Source organism: Thamnophis elegans, chromosome 16, assembly GCF_009769535.1.
Source record: "Thamnophis elegans isolate rThaEle1 chromosome 16, rThaEle1.pri, whole genome shotgun sequence".
In the NCBI taxonomy this organism is placed as follows: Eukaryota; Metazoa; Chordata; class Lepidosauria; order Squamata; family Colubridae; genus Thamnophis; species Thamnophis elegans.
The window spans coordinates 37,764,425-37,791,710 of record NC_045556.1 but is presented as its reverse complement, the minus strand read 5'-3'; the positions used below and the strand labels follow the sequence as shown (position 1 = coordinate 37,791,710).

At 52.5% G+C, this 27,286-nt stretch overlaps 2 protein-coding genes across 6 annotated transcripts in view; one reads left to right on the top strand and one right to left on the bottom strand.

Annotated features, from left to right (window-relative positions):
• Window positions 1–679: 679 nt before the first annotated feature.
• FUT7 (fucosyltransferase 7) lies at window positions 680–8,391 on the bottom strand. The gene is made up of 2 exons (XM_032233370.1): window positions 8,311–8,391; window positions 680–4,336 (listed from the first exon to the last, which is right to left on the bottom strand). The coding sequence occupies exon 2, from the start codon at window positions 4,225–4,227 to the stop codon at window positions 3,208–3,210; it is 1,020 nt and encodes a 339-aa protein (XP_032089261.1). The 5' UTR covers window positions 4,228–4,336; window positions 8,311–8,391; the 3' UTR covers window positions 680–3,207.
• A 3,452-nt stretch (window positions 8,392–11,843) lies between these two features.
• ABCA2 (ATP binding cassette subfamily A member 2) overlaps window positions 11,844–27,286 on the top strand; it is a 33,524-nt gene continuing 18,081 nt past the window's right edge. For 2 of the 5 annotated variants that reach the window (XM_032233381.1, XM_032233378.1), the window contains exons 1-14: window positions 12,391–12,771; window positions 20,519–20,612; window positions 21,297–21,299; window positions 22,424–22,535; window positions 22,791–22,960; window positions 23,331–23,458; window positions 23,595–23,672; window positions 23,957–24,142; window positions 24,386–24,604; window positions 24,788–25,113; window positions 25,208–25,367; window positions 25,715–25,843; window positions 25,973–26,140; window positions 26,591–26,687. In XM_032233381.1, coding sequence (XP_032089272.1) covers window positions 12,406–12,771; window positions 20,519–20,612; window positions 21,297–21,299; window positions 22,424–22,535; window positions 22,791–22,960; window positions 23,331–23,458; window positions 23,595–23,672; window positions 23,957–24,142; window positions 24,386–24,604; window positions 24,788–25,113; window positions 25,208–25,367; window positions 25,715–25,843; window positions 25,973–26,140; window positions 26,591–26,687 — 2,236 coding nt within the window. In that variant the 5' untranslated portion in view covers window positions 12,391–12,405. Of the gene's footprint in view, window positions 12,101–12,390; window positions 12,772–20,518; window positions 20,613–21,296; window positions 21,300–22,423; window positions 22,536–22,790; window positions 22,961–23,330; window positions 23,459–23,594; window positions 23,673–23,956; window positions 24,143–24,385; window positions 24,605–24,787; window positions 25,114–25,207; window positions 25,368–25,714; window positions 25,844–25,972; window positions 26,141–26,590; window positions 26,688–27,286 lie in introns of those variants that run through there. The other 3 variants (XM_032233382.1, XM_032233383.1, XM_032233379.1) reach the window with 3 other exon arrangements.

Genomic DNA, 27,286 nt, shown 5'->3' with positions numbered 1-27,286 from the left:
GAAGCTGCAGCCAGGGGGGCCCCAAGCCTCCATTGGCTGGGCCCCTTTGCTGGAGCTCTCCTACCTGAATCAGAAGAGTCTTTGTGGGTAGGGGGGCTTCTCTGGCTGAGAGATCATCTTTTTAAGCAGAGAAGAAGGACGGAGAGTATCAGGGTTGCTTCCAAAGCAGCTTTGGGGTGGGGGGGAGGTGGAGAGACCTCTCTGCATTCATCCTCCTGTTTTGAGTTTGCACAGCACTTTTGCACTTACCCCACTGAGTAGTTTACTCCTTACTTTTGTATTCTTCCCAAAGTGGAAGCTGCACACAAGGGAAAGAGAACCGAACCCGGAGCTCTATGCTCCTCTGCCACCTGGCCTGTGTCTGTTGCTAATAGGAAGGGAGGGAGCGGAGAGTTTCTCCTTCAGCCCTGCTCGGGTGGGGGGCTCTGTTGATGTCCCCGGAGTGGCCAGCTCTTAGACCCCAGAAGCGATGGTGGGTTGGTGGGGGGAGGGGGGAGAATGCCACGCTGGGATCGTTTATTTTTTCTTTCTTGTTTTGTTGTTTTTGTTTCCAGACCTCTATGGACTGTGTTTAATACATTTTATTAAATTACCAATTCTCAAGCTAGATCTTTGGTGCTTCTTTGGTGCCCTTCGGTTTTAAATGAGCTGTTTTCTTCCTGGATTTAGGGGTACTTCAAGGGAACATATCTTTCCACGCAGCCTCTATCCTTGGGGGACCCGCGACTATGTTGCTTTGATCAGCAAATTATTCTGTGCCTGAGAATATCTAGGAGGGAGTTAGAGAAATGCAGATAGGTCTCAGTCACTCAAAGGGCTCCCAGCTTCCCTCGGTGTGTGTAATATTCTTTTGCAGGATGTGAAGCATACCAAGGGGCTCATCTAAAGGCAGGTTTTTGGGGGAGACACAGAGGCTGATTCTCCAAGGTGGCTCTGATCCCATCCAGGCCTGCAGGATGGAAGCCAGCACTGTGGCCAGCGGTCGCTCTGCCTCCCCGTCCCCATTAGGCCAGGCAAACCAGCTACCTAGCTCAGCCCTCCTGCTTCAGAATGGGACAACTTGCTATAGGCAACTCACTGTGAGAAAATCACCATGGCCAACTCAGTACAACCAAGTCACCGCTGGACAATTTCTCGCAGCCAACTCACCACAGGCCAACTGCAGCACAATTTACCAATTCTATTTCCTTATTTAAACATTTTTTAAAATTTTTTTGCCATTCCCATCTCATTCTGTTCCCCACTTTTGCATCCTTTGTTCAATGATTCTATTCCACCGTATCTTTGACCTTAGTGTAACTCTTGTCCCGCAGTGAGTTTTTCTGTGGCGAGGATGCTGTGCCGCAACGAACAAAATGTTTAAAAGTAATAGTAACTACATCATGTTTATGTAGTTACGTACCAAAATATATTAAAGTAGCCAAAATATCTTTACAATCCCCAGGACATGTTGTCACAATGGCTGAGAACCCCTAATGTTTGGAAATTAAAAGCTGAAAAATTTGACCCTCCCTAGACTCTCGCAGGGAGTTGGATATGGTGAGTTGCCTGTGGCAAATTGTCATAGACCCCTCCTACCTGGCCACTGCTTGCCCACCAAGGGGCCGAAGGGTGGGGCCGAAGTTGAGGCAACACCTTCTCGAGGGTGCCCAAAGGATGGGTGTCTCCCTGGTGCTGTAACCACTGCACCCCCTGGCCCCCTGCTCAAGATATTGCACAAGTAATAATCCCATCCTGACTTTGCAAGTAAATTGCATTCTGCACATATTTGGAGGAACATAATTTACTATTAAGGGAGTTCTTTTCTTAGATAGGAAAGGAATATTCAAGCAATCTGATTAAACATTCAGGCAATTCAAGTAAGGACTGGAGCGGTGCTCGGTGCTGATGAAAGAAAGAATTATTTTGACCCTGTAGAGGTTGAAAGATCCGAGAGGAAGAAGATGCACAGCAGCAGCACCATCCTTGGGTGTCCGCCAGAGGGGCTCACGGGACCCCAGCCTCAAACCCTGACCTGCTTTTAAAGGTCCTTTTTTAAAGTGCTCCTAGCGATTGCCCTGTTAATCTTCCTTTCCGGATGCTGGCAGTTTAGATTGTCATTTAAATTCCCCCCTTCCGCAGATGGAGCATATTGCATGGGGATTTTCTCCCTCCCCATCCCATCCCTGCAAAATAGGTCAGTATAAGATTAGGATTAGCTGAGCAGTTTTAGACTGATGGGGGGGGGAGGAATGGGAGGGAAAGTTGGGGAAATTAAAAATGGGTCTCTCTCGGGGGCTTCCAACTTTGCACCAGGTTCAGTCCAGTGGTTTCGGAAGAATTAATGGGGATCAACTCTGTAGGGTTTCAGTGGTACCACTAGAGGGAGCTGATGGCCACACGAGGCTGGCACCGGATTGGCACTGTGCCGAGAAAGGGGCAGATTTCACCAGAGGGAGAATTAGAAAGATGTTAACCGATGTTTGCAGGAAGTAGGGAGCACGTGAGTTGGAGAGCTGAGGGAGGGCCGAGATTCATCCTGGGGCAGCCAGCACTGTGGCCTGGGGTCCCTCTGCCTCCCCTCCCACGTTAGGCCAGGCAAACTGGCTATCTAGCTCAGCCATCCTGCTTGGCCACTGCTTGCCCACCACTGGGCGAAGGCTGAGGCTGAAGTCGAGGCACTCGCTCCCCAAGGGTGCCCAGAGGATGGGTGTCTCCCTGCTGCCAACCTGGCGCTGTAACCACTGCGCCCGCTGGCCCCTTGCTCAAGACAAGTAGGGGCAATGAGGTTTCTAGCTTCCTTTCCTGTCAGAGTCACTTGGGTAAACAGGAAAGGGTTTAAGGTCTTCTGCTTTGCGGCTTTCACGCCTTTCTCTGCCACTGGAATGGCTATCTTCTCAGATGCTGCCTCCCCGTGTGGCAATCCATGTGGGTTGAACTACAAATCCCATAGTCCATCCCAGACTGGGTGGTGCTGGGGGATGGACCTTGCTGGGGGAGTGGAGAAGAAAGGAAGCTTGGCGAGCCCTTGAGCAAAGAAGGAAGGAAGGAAAGGAAGTTGAAGGAAAGAGAACAAAAGAATTGAAGCCAGAAAAGGAGGGGCTCTGTGGGTGGGCCTTGGTGCAAATGTAGGGGCTTTTACCCTGGGGTTGGGATCAGTATCAGAGATGGGCAGCTCTGGAGGGGAGCCACGGATGGTCTGGCTGCCCCAGAGACAATCAGATGCTGCTAGTAATCCCAGTACCAGCGCTTCAGGTCCGGGTAGAGTTTATTTGGGGGCAAGTGGGGGTACTGCTGGCAGATGGAGCAGAACCGTTCCCGCCAGTCCTGGTGGAGTCTGACCGTGTAGTTCCGCTTCCAGGCAAAGAAGTTCCGGTAGTGGCTCTCATTCATGGTGGTCAAGAAAGTGGCCAAGTCCTTGGCTGAGCTGAAGTCGTCCACGTGGATAAAGGAGTTGGCGGGGATGAACTGCTCGTAGTTGGCGCGGGAGGGGCCCAGGACGATGGGCACGGAGCCGGCAAGGAAGGCGTTCTTCCACAACTTCTCTGTGATGTAGTCCCGGTGGATGGAGTTCTCGAAGGCCAGATAGAACCTGTACTTGGAGATGGTTGGTAGCAAACAGTCTGGGCACAGCAGCTTCCTGTTGGCCTTCCCGAACACGTCGATTCTGAGGTGCCTGGACAGTTCATGGTACATCACTGCCCTGGCTTGGGAGGCATGATAGTTGCTGATCACCCAGCACACTAAGCCCGTTTTCTCTGGGATCTCCACCACCTCCAGCGAGTGAGGCACCAGCTCCCCATAGGGGAAGAAGAGGTCAGCGTCTCGCCTGTATGAGAGGACCCAGTTCCATTCCTTCCCCGTCCAGCCCTCCAGGGCTTTGGTGTTGCTTGGAGATTCCAGGGAGGCCCAAACCCACTTTTGCCCAGGGTGGGCCTTGGACAGCAGACGGTCCCTTCTTTCATACTGGAGTTCCCAGTGATGGAACACCACAACGTCCACTTGGTTGAACAGGTGGCGGTTTGTGGTCAGTTGGCAGCCCGTGATGCCATACAGCCTGGAGCAGACATCACCGGTCAGGTCTGTGGCTGCCCCAAAGGGCCAGCTCCAGATCAGGAGGCTCAAGGTGCTGTTGTGCCTTGTAAATCTTGGAGGGTCATCGGACAGCTTGAAGAGAAGTGGGGCATTCCAGAAGAGGACGATGCCAAGGAGAGACGCACCTGCCCAGAACTTTGCCATGGGGGCCATCAGGTGGGAAAGTGACCAGAAACACAACTGCTGCTTTGTGTTAGGAGCTGGCTTAAGGAACTGCGGTTGCTCAGCCCTCTTCCTTCCTTGGTCCCAACAGTTCTCAGAGCTGCAAAGAATGGCATAAGAGGTTACGGTGCTCAAAAGGATTGCAAAATATCCCCTATTGCATTAAAGGAAGTACAGAGCAGCTCGGAAGTCTTTCGTTCCGGCCCTTCTTTGCCCAAGGAGGTCCGGGATTTATGAAGTCTTAGCCTGATGCAAAGGAAGTTGCTGAGATCGGAGTCTTGGGAGTTGTTAAAGTTGGAAGGTATGGATGAGACTGCAAAACCTTTCGGCTTTAGCAGTGCCGCCACCATCTGCAGTGATGCTTCAGTGTAACTGCACACCAACTAGGTCACTGTGGGGTGTGCAGCCTGCTATGCCTTTGGAAAATATGGAGCATTGTGATGCATGCAATATTTTATAAACTATATTTCTGTCTTGTATTTGGCTGCAAGAAACAGAATCTCTGCCCCCCCTTCCTCTGCTGCCTCAGATCCCGTAAGACAAAACTCAAGATGAGATCAAGAAACGGGGTGGTGGTATCTGAGAGACATGAAAACAGTCCAAGCAGGGGGAACAAGGAAGAGACACACACACACCCCAGCTCCGGAGTGGTCTCGGGAAAAAAAATCAGTTCTTTTTTCCTACAACCTTGCCATTATCTAATCATCCAACCAACGTTAAAATCTGGCTGAATGACTATCACATTATTTGGGAGAGGATTAGAAAAACTGAGTGATGTTTTTAACAGCTCAGCGGGATGTAACTGTGGTATTTTGTGGATGCTTTGATCTGAATTGCTTTCACTTCTCACTCAGCCAGATTTTTGTTCCTGGAAGTTAAATAGAGAGAGAAAATCACAATACCCGAAAGCAGTGAAACTTCTGCTGTCCGTGAAATGGGGAGGGGGAGGGGGGGGCTTTAAAGTTTCCTATTCTGGAAAAGGAGTTTGTGAAAGGTATCTGAGCAGCTGCAGAACTCTTATTAATAAGACATCTGACAGAGAGTCATTCTAATTATGCAGATTCTGGCTTCTTTAGTTGATAAGGTTTTCTGTTTTCATTTGCATTCCCCTCCCTACACATTCTATTTTTGGTTTAAACAGTCATATTTTTGCATGCTGTGCACTTCGATCTATTGTAAATGCAGTACAAAGAATGAAAATGCAAAGTGTGGGGTAAACAATGATCAAACTTGAACAATGTAATTATCGGTTTAGGATACTCTGCCTTAATTTAACTGGCATCATTTCCTGCACCGAAAAGATAAACTGTTAGATTCATAAAGATCCCGTGGAGGAAAAAACAAATATTTTAAGGACCTTTAAAAAGGACTGAAGGGGAAGGGAAGGGTCATTTCAAGCATTAGGGATGCTAAATTGATTCCAATCTGGTTTGAAGGATTTGCCTCCTTGGTTTAGTTTGAACGCCTCAGTGCAGCAGTCAGTCAGGGGCAGCTGGGTTGCTGCTCAGCGCTTGCCTTTCCGTGTTTTCCCCTAATGTAGTGGGGAGCGAAAGGGAGAGGAAAGGGCCAGTTCCTCCAAGCTGGGATGGTGAGGAAGAGGAGAGCCAACTGTGAATTTTGCAAAGGGGTCGAGCAAGCTTTTCCCACACTGCAGGGCTGGTGCCAATCAAACCAAGCTATGCTTAGGAATCAGATTTTAGCTAGGAGCCTGGAAAGCATCTGGACTGGGACTTCCCTCAAGGAGCTCAAAATGGTTGCTTGAAGTCTTGCAAAACTATCTATCAAACATCTCTAAATAGATTTTTCTCTGCTACTGATGCAAACAGATGCCAACCCACCACATTTGCGTATGCCATCGACTCCTCCCAAAATGAACTGGCTCTCAGTGCCTCAAAACGCGAAACACAATAAAAAAACATGTCAGCAATAAAGTTCATAAAGATCCCACCCTTGAGGGGTCTTCCTCTCCTCTTCCTCTTTGGGGCAGAACTGTTTAAACCCTTTTCTAAAGGGCACATTGGAGGGCAAAGGGCTGCAAAGGGAGGGGGCTGCTCCAGAACCATGGTTGAAATATGGGTGGCCATGAGAAGAAAATGGTGTCTCTGCATCCCTGAATTTAGATGCCTGCAGGTTCTTCACACATACACACACACACACACCTACACGACAAAAGCTGTAGATCCCCAAGGACAGATTGAACCAAAACAGGAAATGATGGCAGAAATTCATGATGAGCTTGGTTAATAAGAAGAAAAGATGAAGCAAGCAGACAATACAGACTGTGACAGGAATAAGAGAGAATGAAGAAATCTGAGTAAGCTTTAGTAATCTTATGAGTTGGTACCACTGAGTTGGTCAGAACTGGTCTGACAGAGGGAAAAACCAACACTGAATGCAGATTGCATTGTGTAACCTGGCTTGGCTGCTCATAGGTAACTGCCCCAAATTTAGTACAATGAAATTTGCGTGTATCTGCATAGATTTATTGCATTCATCTATATTTCATTCTGTTTCTTCCTCCTTTTGTACGGTTCATTTATTCCTAATAAAAGTGCAGCTTCTCAGTTGGTTCACTTGAGACATTTCATGGGTACCAGGTGATGTAACTGCTTCTAGTAATTCTGAAAGTGCCCTGAGTTTAAGGAAGCCAAGCTTTCATATCCTTCCAGCAACTAAAATCAGTGTTCTTCTAACTGGCACATCAAACGAACTATTTTCATTAAAGAGATTTCAGGAAATAAAACGAGAAAATAACAAGAGTTTGCATCACTGGTGGGCAACGAACGGTACATCCTTATTGAAATGCAGACTAAAAATTGCAGTATGAGGTTAGCCTCGAAATAGTAAAAACGAATTTAATTTTAATTTTAAAACGCAAAAGGGATTGGATTGAGAGAGATTTACTCGTGTCCCTGCCCAGAGAGTGAAGTTTTAGATTTCTAAATTACTAATTAGGATTTTTTTTAAAAAAAAAATAGCCCTTCCAAAATTTAAAAATGAAAACTTGCTACTTCAAACATCTGGAAAAATATTGAATTTTAAATCCATTCTTATAAGGTCTGTTTTGGGGACAGGTGTAACAGCAGGTGGCCAAGAGCTTTAGGAGGAGAATTTTTGTCAGAATGGTTAGTGGAAAGGAGAAAAGGTAGAAGAAACACAATGGAAGTTCTTTTTTTTTTTTAAGGCTTTCATTTTGTTTCATTTCAATACTTATCTTCATCAGAAATTGCCCTCCTCTATAAGCCGCCTTTTATCAACTCGTGCAGAGAGCTGCACAGATATTGCTGAGAATCAGGTGGCATGGAAGTTTAGTAACTATATTTATTTGTCATAAATCACAGCCATTTAAAACTCCTGCCCATACTGTTCAAGAATGGAAATTAAAAGTAACAAACTTAGCAGAGATGGCTAAAATACCAGCATATCTTAAGGACCATTCAGATGAGAAATACAAGCTGGAATGGAGAAGATGGATTGATTATATCCAAAATAAATACGGGACTAAGAAACTCCAGATAGCTTATGATTGAATGAGCAAGGAATGATACAACTTGTTTAAAGTTAGCTTTACAAAAGGGGAGTTAGAATACAAGTGAGGGATGATGCTAAAGTCTGTTAGTTTATTTTAGAATATGGTTGTTAATGTTTATACCCTATATTTGCTCTGGGAGGTTGGGGGGGGGGAGGTTGGGAGGGGAGGTGGGTTCGGGAGGGGGGGGAGATACATATTTGTAAAACTTTTTACAAAACTTTTAATAAAAAAAAACTCCTGCCCAAATGATATGGATTGTTTTAAATTATGTTTTTTATATTTTCTTGTAAGCCGCCCGGAGTCCTTTGGGATTGGGTGGCATAGAAAAGCTTTAAAATAAATAAATAACTAAATTTATTGATCGAAAACTAGCACACGAACATAGGCTGTGCCCGGACAGAGAGAGAGAGAGACAGACAGAAACATTTTCCTGACTCTAAATAACAATCAATATTTTTCTGAAGCACAGTTCGTTCTGTTCCACCTTTGCTTCGGGGAGGGCGGGGGGCAATGCCCGCCATAAATGGCATAAATGAACTTACCGCTGCCGCCCTGGTTCTACCCCGGAGAGCAGCTCCTGCTTTGATAGATGATCTGAGCGGAGGCGGAAGGCAGAAGAGGCGCTTGTGGTCTCCCCTCCTCTTTTCAAAAGAAAGCCGCCCCTGGCACTCTTCACACTTTGGTCAGACTCAAAACAGCTGTATGGCGGGAAGCTCTTCTTTCTCTCTTATGCCAAACCACATCTGGGGCAGCTGCCTCAACGGCTGAGCCATGCTGGAGGGGAGGATGCAGCGAGGTTCCTTGCAAGGGGAGCTTTCCCTTGGGGGGGAACAGGGACCCTCCCCCAGGCCCCCCCCCCACTTCAAAAGGGTCCGTTGTCCTGGGTAACTCCCTGCCACCAGACCTGGCATGAGCAGTCACTCCTCTTGCCTCTGGAAGGAGACCAGGGCCATGGAAGCAAAAGGGGAACTGAGTTGTGGTGACCCAGGTGCAAGTCTGGCTTTGGCACCCGGCAGCTGGCATACAGAGATATACCTCTCTGGCTGCCCCCAGCAGCCCTTTCCACAAAAGTCTTAAATTTCCACTGCCTTTCTCCCCCTCCTTGGCTTCAGCTGGGCTGCACCGCCCGGTTTCCGAAATGGCCTTTATCTCGTGTTCTGCTAAGTTTTGTCACGCTGGGTGGGGATAATGGGAGGTGTAGTCGGGCCAAGGGGCTTGAGGTACAGGTAGTCTCAGTAGTTGCATCCCTCTTGGGGCACCTTTGGGGTTCACAACCCCAGGAAAAGGCCTGTCAGGGAACTGGGCAGCCGGTGTCAGAGAGGCTGACACAAACCAATTTTATAAAATATATTAATAATTGAAGTGGAGGCCAACAGGAGTGGCGTCCTCAGGTGAATCCACAGAGCAGGGACACCGTGAGGTAAATCAGAGAGGGCACAGGAGGAAAAAAGGCGGGAAACAAGGAAACGCCCCCTTGTCACTCAGCAGCCAATCAGAGCTCATGCAGCGGCCAGCTCTCTTCCACCAATTGGCTACCGCCCTTGTCTTCTTACTCCTTGTCCAGCCCTTCAGCTGTCCAGCTGTTAAATTTTAAATGTCTCAAGGAGGCCACATCCTGAGCTGAGGAAGAAACTAACATTGTGGATTCGGCAAAGGATTTATTTTAGTGCTCCCAGCATTGAAAAAAATTTTTTTTAAATAATAATAATAATGATAATTATATAATAAAATTAATCCACTGGTCATTACGTAAAAAATACGGTTTACCTGTATCCAGAAAGTCATGGGAACATAAAGTGGAAAAAGTTATTGAAAATGGGAAGGTGAAGACCTTGTGGGATTTCACAGTTGTAGAAAACCAAAACATACCATTTTTTTTATTGAATTTTTTTTTTAAAAAAAGCTTTTACAAATATTTACCTCCCCACCCAAACCCAACACCCCCACAACCTCCTCCCCCCCAACTTCCCAGAACAGATACAGGTATAAATCTTTAACAAAGATGTTCTAAAATAAACTAAAAGAAAGTTAGTATCATCTTTCATTTGAGCTTTAACTCCTCTTTTGCTAGGCTAACTCTAAACAGATTATATTGTTCCTCGCTTTTTCAGTCATAGACTATCTGGAATTTCTTAGTCCCATATTTATTTTGAATATAGTCAATCCATCTTCTCCACTCCAGTTTATATCTCTCGTTTGAATGGTCCTTGAGATATGCTGATATTTTAGCCATCTCTGCTAAGTTTGTTACTTTTAATTCCCATTCTTGAATAGTAGGCAAATCTTCCTTCTTCCAGTATTGTGCCACCAACAATCTTGCTGCCGTTATCAAGTACAAAATCAAATTAGTCTCTACAACAGTACGGTCAGTAGTTACAATTTATTGACGGTACCAGGAGATGCCAGAATCAACGAAAAAGAACTGGAAAAAAATCAAGAAGTATCGTGACCTGGCCATCAAAACTACCCGATTATGGAGGAAGCATGTAACAGTGATACCCAAGGTCATCGGGGCACTTGGTACCCTGTCCAAGAATTTTACAAAACACATCAAGAATTTGCAGCTTCTTCCAATAACACCAGCAGAACTGCAAAAAACTACGCTACTCGGAACATCGTATATTTTAAAAAGGTTCTTGGTTGATACCCAGGACGCTGGCATGCTTAATGAATAAAAGAAATAATAATAATAAGTTGGTATCTAAGACGTTGGCAGCAACCCGCAGCAACCATCAGCACTGGCCAATGGTATTTGTGATGCATTTTTGAATGTTCAGTTGACTTGAGTTTCATGTTTAATGAATAAAGTAGTTAATAACAATAATCATCATCATCACCACCACCACCACCATCATCATCGTCGTCATCATCTGCAATTCTGCGGTTTCCCTCCAGGAGGAGCTCTTGCCCCTGTTCTGGGCTCTCTCGGTGTCCCAGCATCTCCAGTGTGTTTGCGTGACAGCTAACCCGGAACACCGAGGCCCGGGCAGGGGGGGGGGGGGGGTCCTATGTCCCAGAGCTCCCCCCCCCCCCCGTTGCATGCACCCCGCACACTTGACGCCTCGCGAGGATGCCGTGAGAGGAGCCGAGGAGCCCCGGAGCCCTCTGGCGGCTCTTTCGTGCAGCTGGCTGGCTTCCCGGGGCAGCTTGGGAAAGGAGAACATCCCTCCGATTGGAAGCCATCGGCCTCCGCGCCAAAGCCTTGCCTGATTGGAGGCCGGGACCCCTTTAATGCCGGGTAGGGAAAGGCGAGGACTGGCCTACATTTCCCAGCAGCCCACGGCGCGCGCAGAAGGAATTGTGGGAACTGAAGTCCTAGCGAATCTGCCAGCCGCAGCTTGCCCAACCCCGGGGGCAGGAGCAGGACGTGCGACCCCCACCCTTGGCTTCTCCTCCCTCGTCCCCCTCACCGAGGGAGGGGGAAATGTGCCAGGAGACCCTTTGGCTTCTTCCAGGGGGGAAAAAAAGACCCCTGCAACATCTGGAAACTGGATTCCAGCAGCACCGAAAACCCCTGGGCACGATATAGGATCTTCCCCCAATTCCTCGCCTGTGGGGGTCTCCTGCTCCTGTACATGGAGCCTCCGTTTTGCCCTGGGGGCTGATTGAGCGGCCTTTCACCGGGCCCGTTCGTCCTGCGTCGCCCAGGGGCTGGGCGGGCAGCGACCGATGTTTCCAGCTTAGAGGAGGGATGAGCTGTGCCAGCCTCCTGCAGATCGCCTCTGCGCCTGCCGCCCAGCCCTGCTTTAGCCATCCTTGGTCGCATAAGCCCCAGCTCCTTGGGGTCCGTCCACGGGCCCTTTCAAAAGATACTCGCGGGTGCTGAAGTGAAGGAAGGAAGGAAAAGGAAAGAAGGAAGGAAGGAAGGAAAGAAACGTTCTTCGCTGCTCCCGCAGGGTCTGTAAAGAAACCCGGCTGGGCCCCGCCGAGGTTGGAGGCGGCGCTGGGCTCGCCGGCTTTGCGGCGGCGGAGAGCGGAGCGTCTCGGCCGGGCGGGGGCTGGATCAAGGCCCGCCGCCGCCCCGCCCTCCCTGCCTCTTTCCCTCCCTCCCGGGAGGGTGTGTATGAAGCTCAGCCCGCCTCCAACCCCCCCTCTGCCCGCCTGCAGCAGAGAGAAAGGACCGGCTGTTGCTCCGTCGAAGCCGCCGCTGCCGCCTCCGTTTCGGCTAGGAAGGCGCGGGGGTCTGGGCGGTGGGCGGCCTTGGACGCTGCAACTGCGCCCCCCCCCCACCCGCCCTGCAGCTGATGCCCAGGGAAGGGCGACGCGATGGGCTTCCTGCACCAACTTTATCTCCTGCTATGGAAGAACGTGACGCTGAAGCGACGCAGCCCGGTCAGTAGCGGGGCGGGGGGGGGCCGGGGGTGGTGGTGAAGAATTTGGAAGGGAGGGGTACCGGGGCCTGGCCCCCTCCTCCCCCTCGGCCGGCGGGGCTTCCCAGATTCCGGCGGTCTTGGGGGTGGCCGAGATTTCCTTGCGCTGTTTTGCAAGGGGGGGTGATGGTGGCGGAGGCTTAGGAAAGGCTCCCGCCGAACAGCTGGGCTGAGAGTCCGAAGAGCCCCCCCCCCCCCCCGAGGCAGATCTGCGCCCACACTCTGTGCTTTCCCCCCACTCCCTCCCTCCCTGCCTGGCTGCGGGGGATGGGCTCTGCTTGGAAGACCCCGAGCTGCTGGCTGGAAGGGCCGGAGGGAAGCGGTGGGGCTGGAGCCCGGCCTTGGTCGGAGGGGCTGAAAGGCAGCGAGGGTCAACCCGGGGCTCAGAAGCGCCTCCTCTCCCGCGGACTGTCACCGTTGGGACGGCTGCAGAGAGGCTGGGCGAAGGCCGCCTCCACCTGTCCCTGCCAGCCGCTCTTCCCTCCGGTTTCCAGGTCAAGGGCGGGAGGGGCTGCAGAGGCCTTTTCCCCGGAGAGAGAGAGAGAGAAATCGGCAACAGGTCTGGGATGGGGCATCCTGAGCGTCTGCGCTTTCCCCAACTTCCCCACCTGGGGGATATCTAGAGAGCAGGAGGTGAGAGAGGTGGGTAGGCGGCTCCCTTCTGTGCCCCTCCGCCTTCATCCAGTTTCTGTGCTGCTTCCCAGCCCTTAATAGCGATGGCACTTAGACTTATATAGCGCTTCTTCACAGTCCTTTTCCAGCCCTCTCTAAGCAGTTTACAGAGTCCCCAATAGTCTGGATCCTCACTTTGCCCACTTTGGAAGGATGGAAGGCTGAGTCCACCTTGATTAAAGAGGATGAGGGAGGCTGGGCAGGCTTTCCGTGAACCAGGGTTGTTGGAAATAAAATGCTGGTGATGTCTGGCTTCACCTGGAAGGCAACGCCAGAGGCAGCTGGGTTCCCAAATGGTGCTAAACTGAGCCAAGAACAGCTAAACTCCAGGGCCTGCCCCTCGTTGTTGACACAGTTTAATCTCTGCTCCCCTATTTAAAAATAAACTTGGCATGTTTTCTTTGTCAGCACCAGCCTCACCAGGGGGAGGTTTGGTTCTCACTTTGCCAAAGGAAGCAGCCTGCGCTGTGCTGCCAGCTGCTTGCCCTGCCTGGCATCTGCCTTTCAACAGCTCTTCACACACCCTGGCCTGTGGAACTCATGGCCACAGGTCCTGGCATGAATTAAGATGCTAATTGTGGAGAAAACAACGGTCCCTCTTGCAGGAGCTAATTGTGCCGCCTTGATGGTCTTCTGGGAGGGGGTATCCTCCTTATGAGGGATGGGCTTCTGGGGGCAGTGTGGGGCGGGAATTCCCCTCGTGTTTGCTGGAGGAACTCCACTGACCACTCTTCACTGGCTTTAAGGCACCAGGCTGGCATGAAGGAGGGACATTGGCATTTTATCTACTGTTCTTTTCCTGGTGGGGAATGGAGGCCGTGAAGTGCAGGGAAGCTCCCCCAAAGTTATCTGAAGGCCGTGATGTGAAGTGAGCTCTGCAGAATTGATCATCTGCAGTCCTTTTAAGGGGCAGCTTCATCCCTGGCTGCCTTGGGGCACAGCCAGAGCTTGAAATAATCAGATAATAATCACAGCCAGAGCTGCCATAATCCAGGAAGGGATTCTTCCACCTGTGGAAATCTGCGCCCGCTTTGTTTTTCTCCTCCCAGCTTAAGACCTGGGCTCTGATTGGGTGGAGGTAGTTTGGGGCTACCTGGAAGCGTGCAGGCATTTTTGTGTCACCCAGGGCTGGAGGGTCTTTCATTTCCCACTCTGCCTTTCTAGGGGCCAGAAGGACTTTTCTGAGCCCTTCAATGCTGCGTGAGGATTAGGCCATTAAACGTATCCCAGCTCTCTTGGAAGCTGGTGTGTCTCCTTCCCTTCTCCGCTGGCTTTCCCTCTCTGGCTGAAGGCGAATCCCTCTTCGGCCTCCGGCCCCTCCTCAGCAGGGATGAGCCCCTATTTCACAGAGGCAGTTTGATCTGGGGTCCTTCTTAGAAAAGGGCTGTGTGGGGGAGCAGCAGGTTCAGATTGCACTCTGGGACTTTGGTGAGTTCAACTGGGGCATCTGTCAGTCACTTGTTATCTTGGGGCGGGCGGATAACTTTGCGTGAATTTGGCTGCTGCTTCTGGCGTCAGTTTCTGCTTTATCTTTGACTTCCCTCTGAATAATCTGGCAATCTGCCCGTTCTTGGAACTGTAACTTCATGTATGCCGTGGCTCCTTCCCTCTGCAGAAGAGAGCCTCCCCCATAATTTATGCCCATTGTAATGAAGGAGCCCTGGAGGATTTGGCGAAGAAGGCCTCTGCAGCAGCACCAAGGCGTTTCGGGGGCATAAATTCTGCAGAAGCTTCTGCTGCGGAGCAAGCTTGGATTCCTTTCCAGCTTCCCGGGTGGGATGTGGCCCCTTGCAGGGAAGCTCCGTGCACTTGTGCCCTGCCAGGACTCGCACGGGAGACCCTCCGAACTCTCAGGCTGCCTGTTGTCCCAGGGAGACCAAACCATTCCCCAAAGGCAGGGGGGGGGGCTTTGTGTGGAGGCTGACTGACTGACCTGTAAGGTTGGGTCCATCTTGACCCCAAGAGTTGGGCCAGACCCAACGGAGAGCTTCTTCCTTAACTCCGGCCAGATAACACCCGGTGCTTTTTCTGGAAGGTTCTTCTGTTTTTGTCCCTGTCTCTGGCGCATAGCAAAATAGTCAGACAGACCCTGTCGATAAACTGATTTCCGCCAAGAGTAGAGCAAACAAAGTTTGTGTTTGGAGAGAGCTGGTTCCCAAAGCTGGCGGGAGAATTCTGGAGAATTCCCGTCTTCAGAGCTGCCACGTTTGAGACCCGCTGCATTTCAGCCCCTACTTTGCCCCCCTCTAGGGAATCAGTCTGGGTGGGTTGAAGCATCCGCAGGAGGCTGGAGCAGCCTCAAAAGAGGAGAGCCTGCAGTTGTTCTCCCTGCCTGGCCAGAGGACGGAGAAGAGGCTGTGACATAGAAGTGTCCCCTGCAGCGTCTCCTGAGCAGGGCCCATGTGGCTGGGCTTGATTGGCCTCCAGGATCTTTAAAGGATCTCCTTGCTTTGGATCCATGTGAGGGAAGAAAGGCTGCCCCATTTTAGGGCTGGGTCTCCGTTTAATGAGGCATCCTCACCTGGGCACATCAACCCAGATGGGCCTGGTTTGTTTACGGAGAGCCTTGCAGATCTGGACCTCTGCTAAGGGACACCTGGAGGAGGAAGGAAGCCCCTTAGAAAGCAGCTTGAACACAAGCCTACCCTCTTGGCTGTGGGCCTCCCCATTGTCCTCCCAGTTTGAAATGGAGAGATTTGGCTGCCCTGCTGGAGCTGACCTCCCTGCCTGGACAAAGGGGGGTTTGTCCACCAGGACGTCAATGCCGCCACTTCGCTTGTGGGTTTCTGGGAAGCCTCTGAGAACTGCTGGAAGAATCTTCTGGGTTTTAATACAGGGGCTTTCTTTGCCCGCTGTCCTCCCTCCCACCCACCCACCCAACCAGCTGCTCTAAAGTCAGGAACTGGGTGGGCAGCTCTGCTCATCTTTTAATCCTCTTGTGCATGAAAATTTGGGGAGGGAGAAGAGAGGGGACTCTCTTGTGGCTTTTGACTAAAAATCCCTGAGTTGTGGAATAGCTGGTTTTTTGTTTTGTTTTGGTGGCCATGAATAAAGGTGCAGGTTGTTAATTTTAGGCTCTCAACGGGTGTCGTGCTGGGCAACCACCCACCTGTTCTTTGGGCGGCTGTTTCACCTGGCACATAACGTGAGCTGTGCAGGTTAATTTACTGCCCTCCCCCTGTTATTCCACACACTTTTTATTATCTGCTTTTTGGTTTCTCTTTAAGGTGGAGAGAGGGGAGGGGGCGAGCAAGAAAAGGCTGCCATTTAATCCCACTTAAAGCAAAGAACCCCTTTGACTACAGGAGGGAAAGAGAGGGAGGGAGGGAGAGGTTGCTGCTTGATGCAAAATTCACATATTTAGAAGCAGGAACTGATTTGTTACAGAATGTGTTGTAAAAGTTGAAAGGAAAATACTTGGAGAAAGTTTGTAATTAACTCTGCGGCTGAACATTCTGCCGTGATTAAATCTTTTGAGATCATCCAGGGCTGGGGAGGAAGCAGCCACACAAGCTTCACATCCTCAAGCGGTGTGGGTGGGGATCTCTGGGCAGGGACCCTCGTGGTCGTGCCCCTGAGCTTTCACCCAACTGAAGGCAACCAAGCTGCTTTCCCCTGGCACAGTGGCTTTTGACACAAGAAGAGGTTTAGCTGGGGCAGCTCCCTTTCTAGGTGCCCTTTGAAGTGGTCCTTTTCTTCTGGTGCTTCTCACCTGGCCAGTCGTTTCCTCCTTGGCAGTGCCAAACAGAAAATTCCCTTCCTTCTGAGGGGAGGCACACCTGCCGTGCCTCGGGAGAGCAGATGGCGCTTGGTGGCATGGGAAGAGTCCCACGGGGGAAACACGGGGCCATTGTGTTTGGTGAGTGAGTGCCAAGAACCTTTCTGCAGCTGCAACAAAACCAGGGAGCTGCCCAGCGTTGCTTTCCTTGGGGATCTGGGCTAGGCCATAATTTACCTGGAAATCTCCAATTTATTAGCCTGGAAGGGAAAGAGGGAGATGTGGGCAGGGCCAGAGAAAATGACATTTCACCCCCAGCAAGAACACTAGCAGGAAAGGGCATTAAAAGCCAATTTGCACCCACATGAGTCATTCTCTATGCTGAAGGTGGGTGAGGACCTTTTGCCGCTGGTCCCAAGGAGAAATCGGATGCCTGCAGTCTGGTCCTCCCCTTCCCAGCTTGACCGGCGTTTCTCCACCTTGGCAACTTTAGGACGTGTGGACTTCAACTCCCAGAATTCCCCAGGCAGCTTGCTGGCTGGGGAATTCTGGGAGAGAAAGCCCCGCGTCTTGATGTTCTCACGCTTGAGAAGCCCTGCTGTAGAGTTTAGTCCATTCTCAGAAGCGTCCAAGCTGCTTGGGGAATTCTGGGAGCTGAAGTCCACGCATCTTAAAAGTTGTCAAAGTTGAGGAACACTAAGCTAGACTGCTCCTGAGCATCCAGCTCAGTTATGTAATCAGTCGGTGGGTTTCCCTGGTCCCCTTCCCCAGTCAGTGGGTTCTCAGCCCACCTTTATTGCTCTTGAGTTTTTCCAGAAGAAGAATTGAGAGAATGAGGAAATGCCCATGACTTTCTCTGGAGGGAGGGGCTCCCTCTAGCTGCTTCCTCCCAGCCCTGCGTAATTGCATCACAAGCTGTGTTGTGGGTCTTCTCTTGCTAAACAGCCAGACACACCCCTTTCCTTTTAGGAGAAAGGTGAGGCTGGTAAACAGTCCTGGGAGCGCCTAGGCGGCAGCTGCGCCCAACAACAGCTGAGAAGTGCCAGGTGGACCTTTCTTCCAATTTCCTCATTGCAGAAGAAAAAAGAAAAGGCAGCTGCCGACCCCGGCCTGCCCTTTAGCCAGCAAAGGGCATAATATATAGGGTGTGGAGCTAGCATAATATATAGGGTGTGGAGGGAAGTCCTGGAGGCTGCTGTGTCAAGAGAAGGAAAAGATTTCCTCCTGTTATCCAGCTGTGCACACGCACATACCCTCAGGGCTGCTGTTTTTGACAGAGGCCCCTGGTGCTCCTTTTCCAAGGGGAGAGGAGAACTTTCTCTCTGAGAGCTCTTCCCATCACTTGTCTCCCTTCCCACTTTTGGGGTAGGGTGGGGTGGGGGGACCGGAGTTTGCTCTGTGTGTGTGCGTGTGTGTGTAACAGAGCGAGTGCCAGCAGTCTCTTTGCGGGGTCGGAACCCGGGTTCTGTCGAGGGGTGATTCACTCCGGCGTGGTGTCTTGTGGGCAGAACAGTGTGCCTGCTTGCAATGCAAAAAAACCGGATTTGGTTGCTATGGAAACGTAGCAAAGAGGATCTTCTTCATAAGGCTATTTTTAAAAAAATAAATAAATTGGAGAGGGATCCAAAAGGGAAAAAAAAGAGCGGGGGGGGGGGACTGGATCAAAGACCTGATATGATCCACTTGCCCCCTCCTCCCACAAAGGGCTAGCTGAGAGCTCTGGGGAGACTGGGCAAGACTTGGGCAAGGGGTTGTGTCATTTCCTTTTTGGTTGTTGGGTGTTAAGAGGAAAATTCTCTGTTGCTGTTTCTTACTGTGGAGGCATCGGTTACTGCTGCAATTTTGCTCAAGGAAATGGAAATATACAAAGACTTGCTTGATTCCAGAGCTACAAAGGGGGAAAGAATAACGTGCGTGAAATAAATATTCTGCCTCTGGATGCTGCAAAGCAGCCTCCGTCTCGCAGGGGTTTAGCCCGGAGGTCTTTCCATCAGCCTTGAGGGCCCTGTGGGCTGTGGGCAGTGCCACCCTCTTTCCCTGCCGTTTCCAAGTTGGACAGCTTGGGCAAAGGGCTGCCCAGGGCCCAGGTGTGACTTCCTCCTCTTCGGTCTGCTTCAGCCGTTGGGGCCCTGGGGCTGCCAATGGCCCTGAGCCTCTTGGAGGGACGGTGCCCTTCTGCCCTTGCCGAGGAAAACGGCAGGCGATGCTGCTTCCTTCCGAAACGTTCATGGTGGAAGGGAAGACGGCCAGCCACCCGGAGGCTAAAATGCTTGGCGCTGCCTGGTAGAAACCAGCTAATGAAACAGGTCTGGTGTTTCTGGGGACAAAGTGACAATTGTCAGCTTCCCGTGAGTAAACAAAGGAGGAGGGAGTCAGTGGGGAGACGGCTGCCCTCCCTGGAGGAATTGTACTCGACGCCTTGACTCGGCTTGGGCAGAAGAAGCTGGTGCTGCATCTGAGGCCCAAAGGCGCCTCTGTCCCTCCAGCTTTCCCAGTTCCCCTCCCAGCAGAGAAAGGCTTCTGTTGGCACCCGGCCAGAACGTTTCCCTGTGTCTCCCCCTTTTCCTTTTCAAGAAAGAATTTCAATCTGAGTAACCTCCAGGCAGGATACCGAGGTCTTCTCTCCACCCCCACTGGTGTTTTTTGCATGAATCTCCACGGAGCTTCCTTAGTGTGGGATCCTGGCAGGTGGGGGACTTGATTGCTCAAGGGTGGCCTCCAAGGAAGGCCACGGCTGTGGTGCTGAAGCCTCCTCGGTTCCCTGTTTTAGGAAGGCCTCCTTAGGCCCATAACTCTGGGGAAGAATCAACAGGTCAATCGTGGCCAAGGGCCGTGTGGCACCTTTACAAGTGGGCCCTTCTGAGAAGAAAAGGGAATTGCTTCTCTTGGGCCTGGAGGGGAGGCGGGAGGGTGTTGTGGCCTACCAGTGGCCAGTGGAACTAGCAGCAGATTCGGACAAGTAAGGAGGTTGGGGAGGAACCTGGCCAGTCCTGGAGTCTGGGGAAGGCTCTGGTTAGGGCTCTGCATTGGAGGGAGAGCGGGGGCCAGAGCCATATGCCAGTTATCAGCTGCCTTCAGAGTCAGACATCAGTGAGGCAGAAGAACAGATGGAGCCTGTTCCCAGTGTGCGCATGTGCAGAGTTGCCAGCTAAACAACAGGGGATGACTTGGGAGTAAGGCCACAGGTGGATGATGAATGGCCCCTCCCAGAGGGAATAAAAGAGCAAAAAGGGAGTGGAGTTTGCAGGAGACAATTAGTTCCTTTTAATAGTTCGACTCTTGAGACTCCTGGCCAGGTTCTGCAGATATCGGCCTGGCAGCTCTCCAAGCCAGAGAAGGTCTGTGACTATAAATCCTCCCTTGAAAGACTTTGCTGGAGGTGAATGAGCAGAATTCACAGCAAATTAATAAAAGGGTTTTTTATCGGGACAAGGAGTTTGCTTCATCCTCTTGGGAAGCCTCAGTCAGAACAGAGGGGTTCGCAGCTGCTCTGCCCAAGAAGAGCAAAATGGGCATCCAGATGGGCAGATGGGGTGGGGAGGGCTGCTGGTGGGGTAGGAGGATCTGAGTGGGGATCTTGAACAGCAGTGCTCCCTCCCTCCCCATTTTCATACTACTTTGAACGCTCAATTGCCCGACATTCTGGGTTTGCACTAGTAAGCCTCATTCAAGCAGAACAAACATGGGTTGTTGCCACCAGAAGAGCTGAATCTAGGTCAGTGAGTCAGGAGGTCTGGTTGGCATTCCCAGGTTGCCTCCTGATCCATTTCTCCCCCCCCCCCACTAGGAAACAGGAGGGCGACTTGGGGGATCCTAAGCCACCCTTGGATTTTGGGGTTTTCACCAGCCTTCTCCTTCGGCACAAAAGACTCTGGTGGGGTGTCTGTGTCCCCTCTGTTTGCCTCCCAGCCAGGTTCGGGGACGGTGGGCTCTGCCTGGAGGTCTCCCCCTGCCCTTTGACTCATTCAAGCTCTCCCCCCCCCCTTCCAGTGGGTGCTGTCCTTCGAAATCTTCATCCCGCTGGTTCTCTTCTTCATCCTGCTGGGGCTGAGGCAGAAAAAGCCCACCATCGCCGTGAAGGAAGGTAAGTGCCTGGCCGCCGGGAGGAACATGGTAATATTGGTGAGTCTTTCCCGATGGCCACGGGCACAAAGTCCACAGGTGAAGCCTGTCACCAGTGGCAACCAGGCCTCCCCGGGGAAGGCAGAGCCGAGGGATGCCGTGCCCTGCAGTTAGCAAACGATCCCTGCTTCGGACCGAAAGTGTCCTCAGCTGCCCGGAAGCTCGCCCACCTGGGGCAGAAACTCCTGCAGAGATGCGATGGGCAGCCTCTTCCCAGAGCCGCTGCCACAGTCAATGGTTCTGGCTTTGGGGGCCCAAGAACCCCAGGGGCCTGGTGGGCAGGGAGGAGATTCCCACAGGGTCGCAGCTGCTCCGCTGGTGATGGGGATTTAGGCAGAGGGTCACAAACTCTCTGTTAAGCCCCATTGGAATCAGCAGCAGCCTTTAGGTGCCCATTGGAAATGCCCCCGCACATAACCCAGCCCTTTCTTTAGTACCCCCCCATGCCCATGGGAAGCTGCCCAGGCTGGCAGTTCTACCGTCGGAGGCATCGCCATGATCCGCCCCGTTTTGCTTTGAGGTTTGTTTTTTTCTTTTGTTTCTGAAATGTTTTTTTTTCTCTTCTCTTCCTCCCACTCTTATTTTTCTTTTCAATTCCCGCAACCTGACCTCTTTCTTTCTTCTTTTGCACCTGTGTTTCTTCTAGTCTGTAAGTTGGTTTCCTTTGGGCTGGGGCCATGTCTTCAGAGGGGGGGGTCTCTTTGCCCCCCCACCCCTTAGTTGACTAACGTTGTTTTAATGCCAGCTTTTTCCGATCTCCCCTCACATTCATAGCCCTCCCGGTCATGGTGGCAGGTAATCTGTTGGGGATTGGCGAAGGGGTATAAAGTCCTATGCAAATTCGGAAGCCAAGGCCTCTTCCCAAAAAGCTTTGGGAATCGCAAAAGCCTTGAAAATGCCCCCTCCTCAAAAAGGCTGTAAAAGAAGGTTATTTGCCACCATTGGGATCCCCCCAACTCCTAGATTTATATCTAGCTTACTCCTTATCTCCCCTCTCCCCTCAATCCTGCCTTTTTTTTCCTGCAGTTGATCAGGGTTGGATCCTGGCTTAATTCCCTCCTCCCCGTCTTTTTAACTTGCCCTCTAGGATGTGACTAATCGGTTGGCCAAAGCCATCTGCCTTTGGTCAGGGGGGGGTCAAAGGTCACTGGTTCCTGAGGTTCTGGATGGTTCAGCAACTCAGGAGTTTGCACAATCTCCGATGCCTCTGAAGCACAGAAGAGTAAATAAAATTAGATTTCAATGCATGTTTGCTTAGAAACGAATCACTCTTTCAAGTAAATCTTTTACAGAGTGAAATTATTTGATCAAGCCATACCGTTTGGAATCGCTGGAGATCCTGGAATTCAGAGTGGACATTTATTTGTAATTTTGGGGAAGGTTTTGTTTTGGCTCCAAATTCGGCTTGGGAAGGGGCTGCAAGGGGCTTGGAGTTCTGCCTGGGAACAGACGTGATGCCATCTTGGCTGCGGGCAAAGAACCGGCTTCTCCATGCTCCTGAGGTGCTGGACTACAGTACCCATACCCCCTTGTGAAGTGTCGTGGGGCCTATGACCCAGCACATCTCCAGGGCACACTTAAGCACGGAGAAGGGGGAATTGGATGGAAGGACCGCTGACCTTTAACCCTCTGAACCGTCCCTCTGGCTAATCGGAAGAGACTTCTCCAAACTGATCTGACTTCCACACTGCTCTCTGAACTGGTTGTGCATCTTCTTACACACCCTGTCAGGTTTCCACCCACCCCTCTTTTCTCACGCTCTTCCTCCTCTAGCCTACTACACGGCAGCGCCCCTCACCTCGGCCGGCATCTTGCCCATCATGCAGTCCCTGTGTCCCGACGGGCAGCGCGATGACTTCGGGTTCTTGCAGTACTCCAATTCCAGGTGGGCCCCTCAACACCCCAAATGCCCAATTCCTGGTCTTCTGTTGCAAAAGATAGTTTGCAGGAAGAAAAGTGTGGGGTTTTATCCCATTCCTTTTGATGCTTTGTAGTCTTTCTGGAGAGCAAAGGTGGGCAGACCTCAGGCTCTTTCCTCCACCAACCCTGGCAAGTGCAAAAGGCTGAAGGAAGTCAGGGCCCCTCTCAGGGTGTGCCTCCCCTTCATACATGCCTCCCCCCTCGGGGATTTTTCCTGCAGGGTTACCCAGTTGCTGGAGCGGCTGAACGAGGTGGTGGAGAAGAGCAACCTGTTTGACCCGGATCATGCCGGGCCGGAGGAGGAGTTGGAGTCTCTCCGGCGCCACCTGGAGTCTCTTGGCAGCAGCACCGGGCCCAGCCCCGTGGAGACCCACTTCACCACCAACGCAGGTGGGTTAGGGTCCTCCCCCTGTGGGCCAGGATGCAGCTCAGGGGAGAGTTGCTGCCGGCGTTGCTGTCAGTCCGCGTTGCGTGCATGCCAAACTGCTTGCACAGTTGAGTGTAAATTGTTCTGAGCATGTGCAGAAATGAAAAAATGAGTAAAAACCAGCAGCGTCTGGGGAACCGGTTCGGGGGCATGGCCAGCCTGCTGCTACCAGTGCGAACCGGTAGCAACCCACCTCTGATGCAGCTGCTTGCCTCATCTTGTTGCTGCTTCTGGGGACAAGCTGAGGGACATGCTGCCTGCCTGAGGGTGGGCTCTCTCCCTGCTCCCGCTCACCGCCCCATCTCCCCCTCCCCATTTATCCTTCCTTGGCAGCCCCCGGCTTCTCCCTGGACTCTGTGGCCAAGGACAAGATGGAGCTTCACCGCTTCCTCATGCAGAACCTCTCCTTGTCCAACGAGACGGTGGGGCTGCTCACAGGCTCCAGCATCAACCTGAGAGAGGTTGGCGGGGCAGGAGCAGGGGGCAAGGGGCAGAGGGGAGTCAGTTGCAGGCCCAGACCTGGAGGGACAATCGGGCTTCAGATAACGGGAGGAGGGGGGAGTTGCCAGGGTCAAAGATTGACAGTTATTTTCGTAGGTCTACCGGCTCGTCTTTGGCGTGTCTCCTGGCTCTGCTGATGGCTTTGGCCCAGTGGACAAGCGGCATCACCCGGAGGTGAGACTTCCTGGCGCCTCATCTTGCTTGTCATGGCAGGCGTGGGGGGGGAGAAAGAGGGGGGAAGATGGACAAAGGTTTGGCTTGGGGTGAGCGATGGACTCGGGCTGGTTCAGGAGGGGGTGGCAAATGGATGGTTGCCGTTTGGTCCAGAAACCCAGCCTGCCCCTTCAAAGACTTCCTAGGAGGTGGGGAATTGTGGGAACTGAGGCAGAGAAGGTTGTGTGCAAAAGAGAAGGCATAGAGGGTCTCTGACGCCTCTTCTTCATTCTTCCCTTCCCCAGAAAAGCTTTCTGGGCAACCTGAAGATGATGGAAGATGGGCTGGTCCGGCAAGCGCTCCGCCGCCCCCCCAAAGGCGCCCAGCGGAAGGCCATCCTCCGGCTCTTCTCCCATGCTTTGGGCCTGGCCAGCCCCATGGCAGAGCCCCCTGGCTCTGACAGCCCCCAGACCTTTGTGAGGGACGTGGAGGTGAGGGGGCCAGGGTGGGGGAAGCCAACTCTCTGACTGGGGGGTTGGCGAGGGGGCTCTGCCATGGGGCTGGGGAACTGGTTCAGAGGCATGGCCAGCCTGCTGCTACCAGTGCGAGAGGGAAGGCTGGCAAGGGGCAGCCACCAGCCTCCCAGCCACAACAACCCTGCTTTGCCATCACGGCCCATGACAGGGCCATCGACCATCTCTTCAGTAACCACAGCTGCTTCCCCCCCCCCCCAGAACATCCTCTTCACCGCCCCTGTGCTGGAGAACCTGACGTGTCGCCAGAGCCAGGATGCGCTGAGGCGCATCCTGGTCATCCCGGAGAGCCAGCAGCCTCTCCTGCAGGCCTACCGCACTGGTGTCTGCAACCAGAGCGCCAGCCTGCGGGCCGACTACTTCAGGCAGCTGGTGGTGGAGATGAAGGACCAGCTGGAAGCTCGCAAGGTGGCTGAACAGGTAGGCAGGGCAGACTCTTCTGCGGCACCCCAGCCTTCGCTCACTCTCCTCCTGACCCAAGAGCCTCACCTGAGCGTCCGGTGCAGGGCTGGGATGGTCTTGGACTGGCCGGTTTGATTGAACCCGAAGGACCTTCTGAGGAGCAGAATTTCCTCGGTTGCAAGTAGATCTTTCTTCCCGCAGCTGAAGCTGGATGAGGTGAACCACACGGCCCAGAGCCGGCTCCACGCCCTGCTGGAGGACCTGATGGAAATGGAGAAGGTGCTGAAGGACCTGGACATCCTCTCCGCCCTGGCCAAGCTCCTCCCCAAGGGGGCCTGTGCCGCAAAAGCGCCCCCCACCGCCCCCAACAGCACCGGCTCAGCTGTGAACTTCACCTCCGGCACCAACTCCAGCTCCGAGGAGGGCAGGGCCGAGAGCGAGGCGCCAGCCGAGGATCCTCAAGGGCAGTGCTCGGCCTTTGTGCAGCTCTGGGCCGGCCTGCAGCCCATCCTCTGCGGGAACAACCGGTGAGGATCCCAGGGCGGCTGTGCCCGGGCACTTTGCTCTGGGGTCAGTGAAGTGCAGGCGTGTGCCGTTTACCCTCCGCATCTGCCCCCTTAGGACGATTGAGCCCGAGGCGCTGCGGCAGGGGAACATGAGCTCTCTGGGCTTCACCAGCAAGGAGCAGCGCAACCTGGGACTCCTGGTGCACCTCATGACCAGCAACCCCAAGATCCTGTATTCGCCCGTCGGCACCCAGGTGGATAAAGTTATCTTGAAGGTGGGCAGAGCTCAGGAACAGGCTTTGCTCAGGGAATGCCACCCGCCCTCTCTTCAAATGAAACACAAACACAACCTTGGCACGTTGTCTGGTTGACCTTCGGAGAGGCTGCCCGGCTGCCAACTCCAAGGAGAAGTGACACCAACGGAATCGTGGTGGAGTCCCCCTGGTGCTCCACAGATTCCGGCCACTGCCACGCCTTTCCCCGCATTGCAAAGAGGTTTATTTTTATTCCAGGGGAGAGTTCTCAGCACCCAAAGGAAAATGTTCCCAGATTCCCCTTGAGTACCCCACCTGCAGCGTCTTTGGGGCGCCCTGCTTAACCCCCCCCTCCCCTCGCACGACAGGCCAACGAGACCTTCGCCTTTGTGGGGAACGTGACGCGCTACGCCCAGGTCTGGCTCAACATCTCTGCCGAGATCCGCAGCTTCCTGGAGGAGGGCAAGTTGCAGCAGCGGATTGCTTGGCTCCAGAAGGTATTGGGGGGGGGGGGCGGTTGGCTTGAGCCCCCTGCTCACCCAGGGAAGATGGCCGGCAAAGAGGACCTGAAGGCAGAGAGGAGGGGGCTGCCTGCTCTCACTCCCCGCTCTCTTTGGGGCCCCCAGATGGCGGCCGACCTTCACCAGAACCCCGAAGTCCTGAATGTCTCCGACAGCAGCCTCTTGCACAACTTCATGGAGAGCAACCTGTCCATCTCCAACACCAGCACGCTCCTCCAGCAGCTGGACACCATCGACAACGCTGCCTGCGGCTGGATCCAGTTCATGTCCAAGGTGGGTCTCGCTGGGCCTCCTCCCTGGCCAGAAGGGGAAGGGTCAAGCGGGGCTCCACCTCCAGCTGGGCAGCGGAGATCTCAGGGTTGGGGAGTCAGGAATGGAGTCCTGGGAGAGGGCATGGCAGGACTTTTTAAAAAATACATTAAAGATTTAAAATATATTTTTGGCATGGTGCCATTTGGTGAAATCATGATTTAAAGGATTTGAGATTCAAATGGCTTAAGAATACAAGCTACATCCGGCAGGGGTTGGTTTCCTCCCTCTTTGAGTCGGCATTGCTTTCTAGGGGGTTTCCTGCCTCCCTTGCTTGGGGTTCCTAGGCTTGGGGGGGGGCATGTTCCTAGGACTGGCGCTCTCACACAGTCGCTCCACTGGGTGAGGGGAAGCTTTAATTTTGGGGTGTCAAAGCGCCTCCCTTGCAACTCAAAGGGTCCCCCTTTCCCCCAGGTCAGCGTGGACATCTTCAAGGGCTTTCCGGACGAAGAGAGCATCGTGAACTACACCCTCAACCAGGCCTACCAAGACAACGTCACAGTCTTTGCCAGTAGGGGCCTGCCTTCCCCTCCCTCGCAGCTCTTCCGCCTTCCTAGCAGAGCCACCAGTTGGAGCCCTGGGGCTTCTGGGCAGGACTGGCCCTCAGTATAGCCAGCAGGGGGGAGTTTTTAGAGGGGGCCTTCTATTTTGGACCACAACTCCCATTATGGAAGGGAACGGTGGTGCCAATGGCTTCAGCACTGTGGACAGCTCCAAACTCATTTTATTGCATAATTTGCTGTTCGTCAACCTGGTCAAGTATAAGGTGTGTAGGTGTCAACTCCCAGAATTCTGGGGGGATGAGCCTGCTGGATGGGAATTCTGGGAGTTGAAGTGCACATGCCTTAAAAGATGACAAGGTTGGGAAAAACTTGGTGTGTTGACTCCCTGGTTGCACAACGATGTATGTAAGAGCCTTTTCTGAGTACAAGGCTAATGGGGACTGTAGAGAGACAGAAATATTGATTTATGAGGACATTTACTCTAGCGGCCACCTATTATTTTAGATGGTTGAATGCAACCTCCCAGGTCAGCACCTGACTTACTTTGAGCCAGGTGTGCTGGCACTTTTTTCACCTCCCTTATGGACCATTTTCTGTCTTTTTTTCT

Coding starts and splice junctions, on each gene's coding strand:
- FUT7 (XM_032233370.1), bottom strand. CDS start 4,227: ATGGCCCCCATGGCAAAGTTCTGGGCAGGTGCGTCTCTCCTTGGCATC.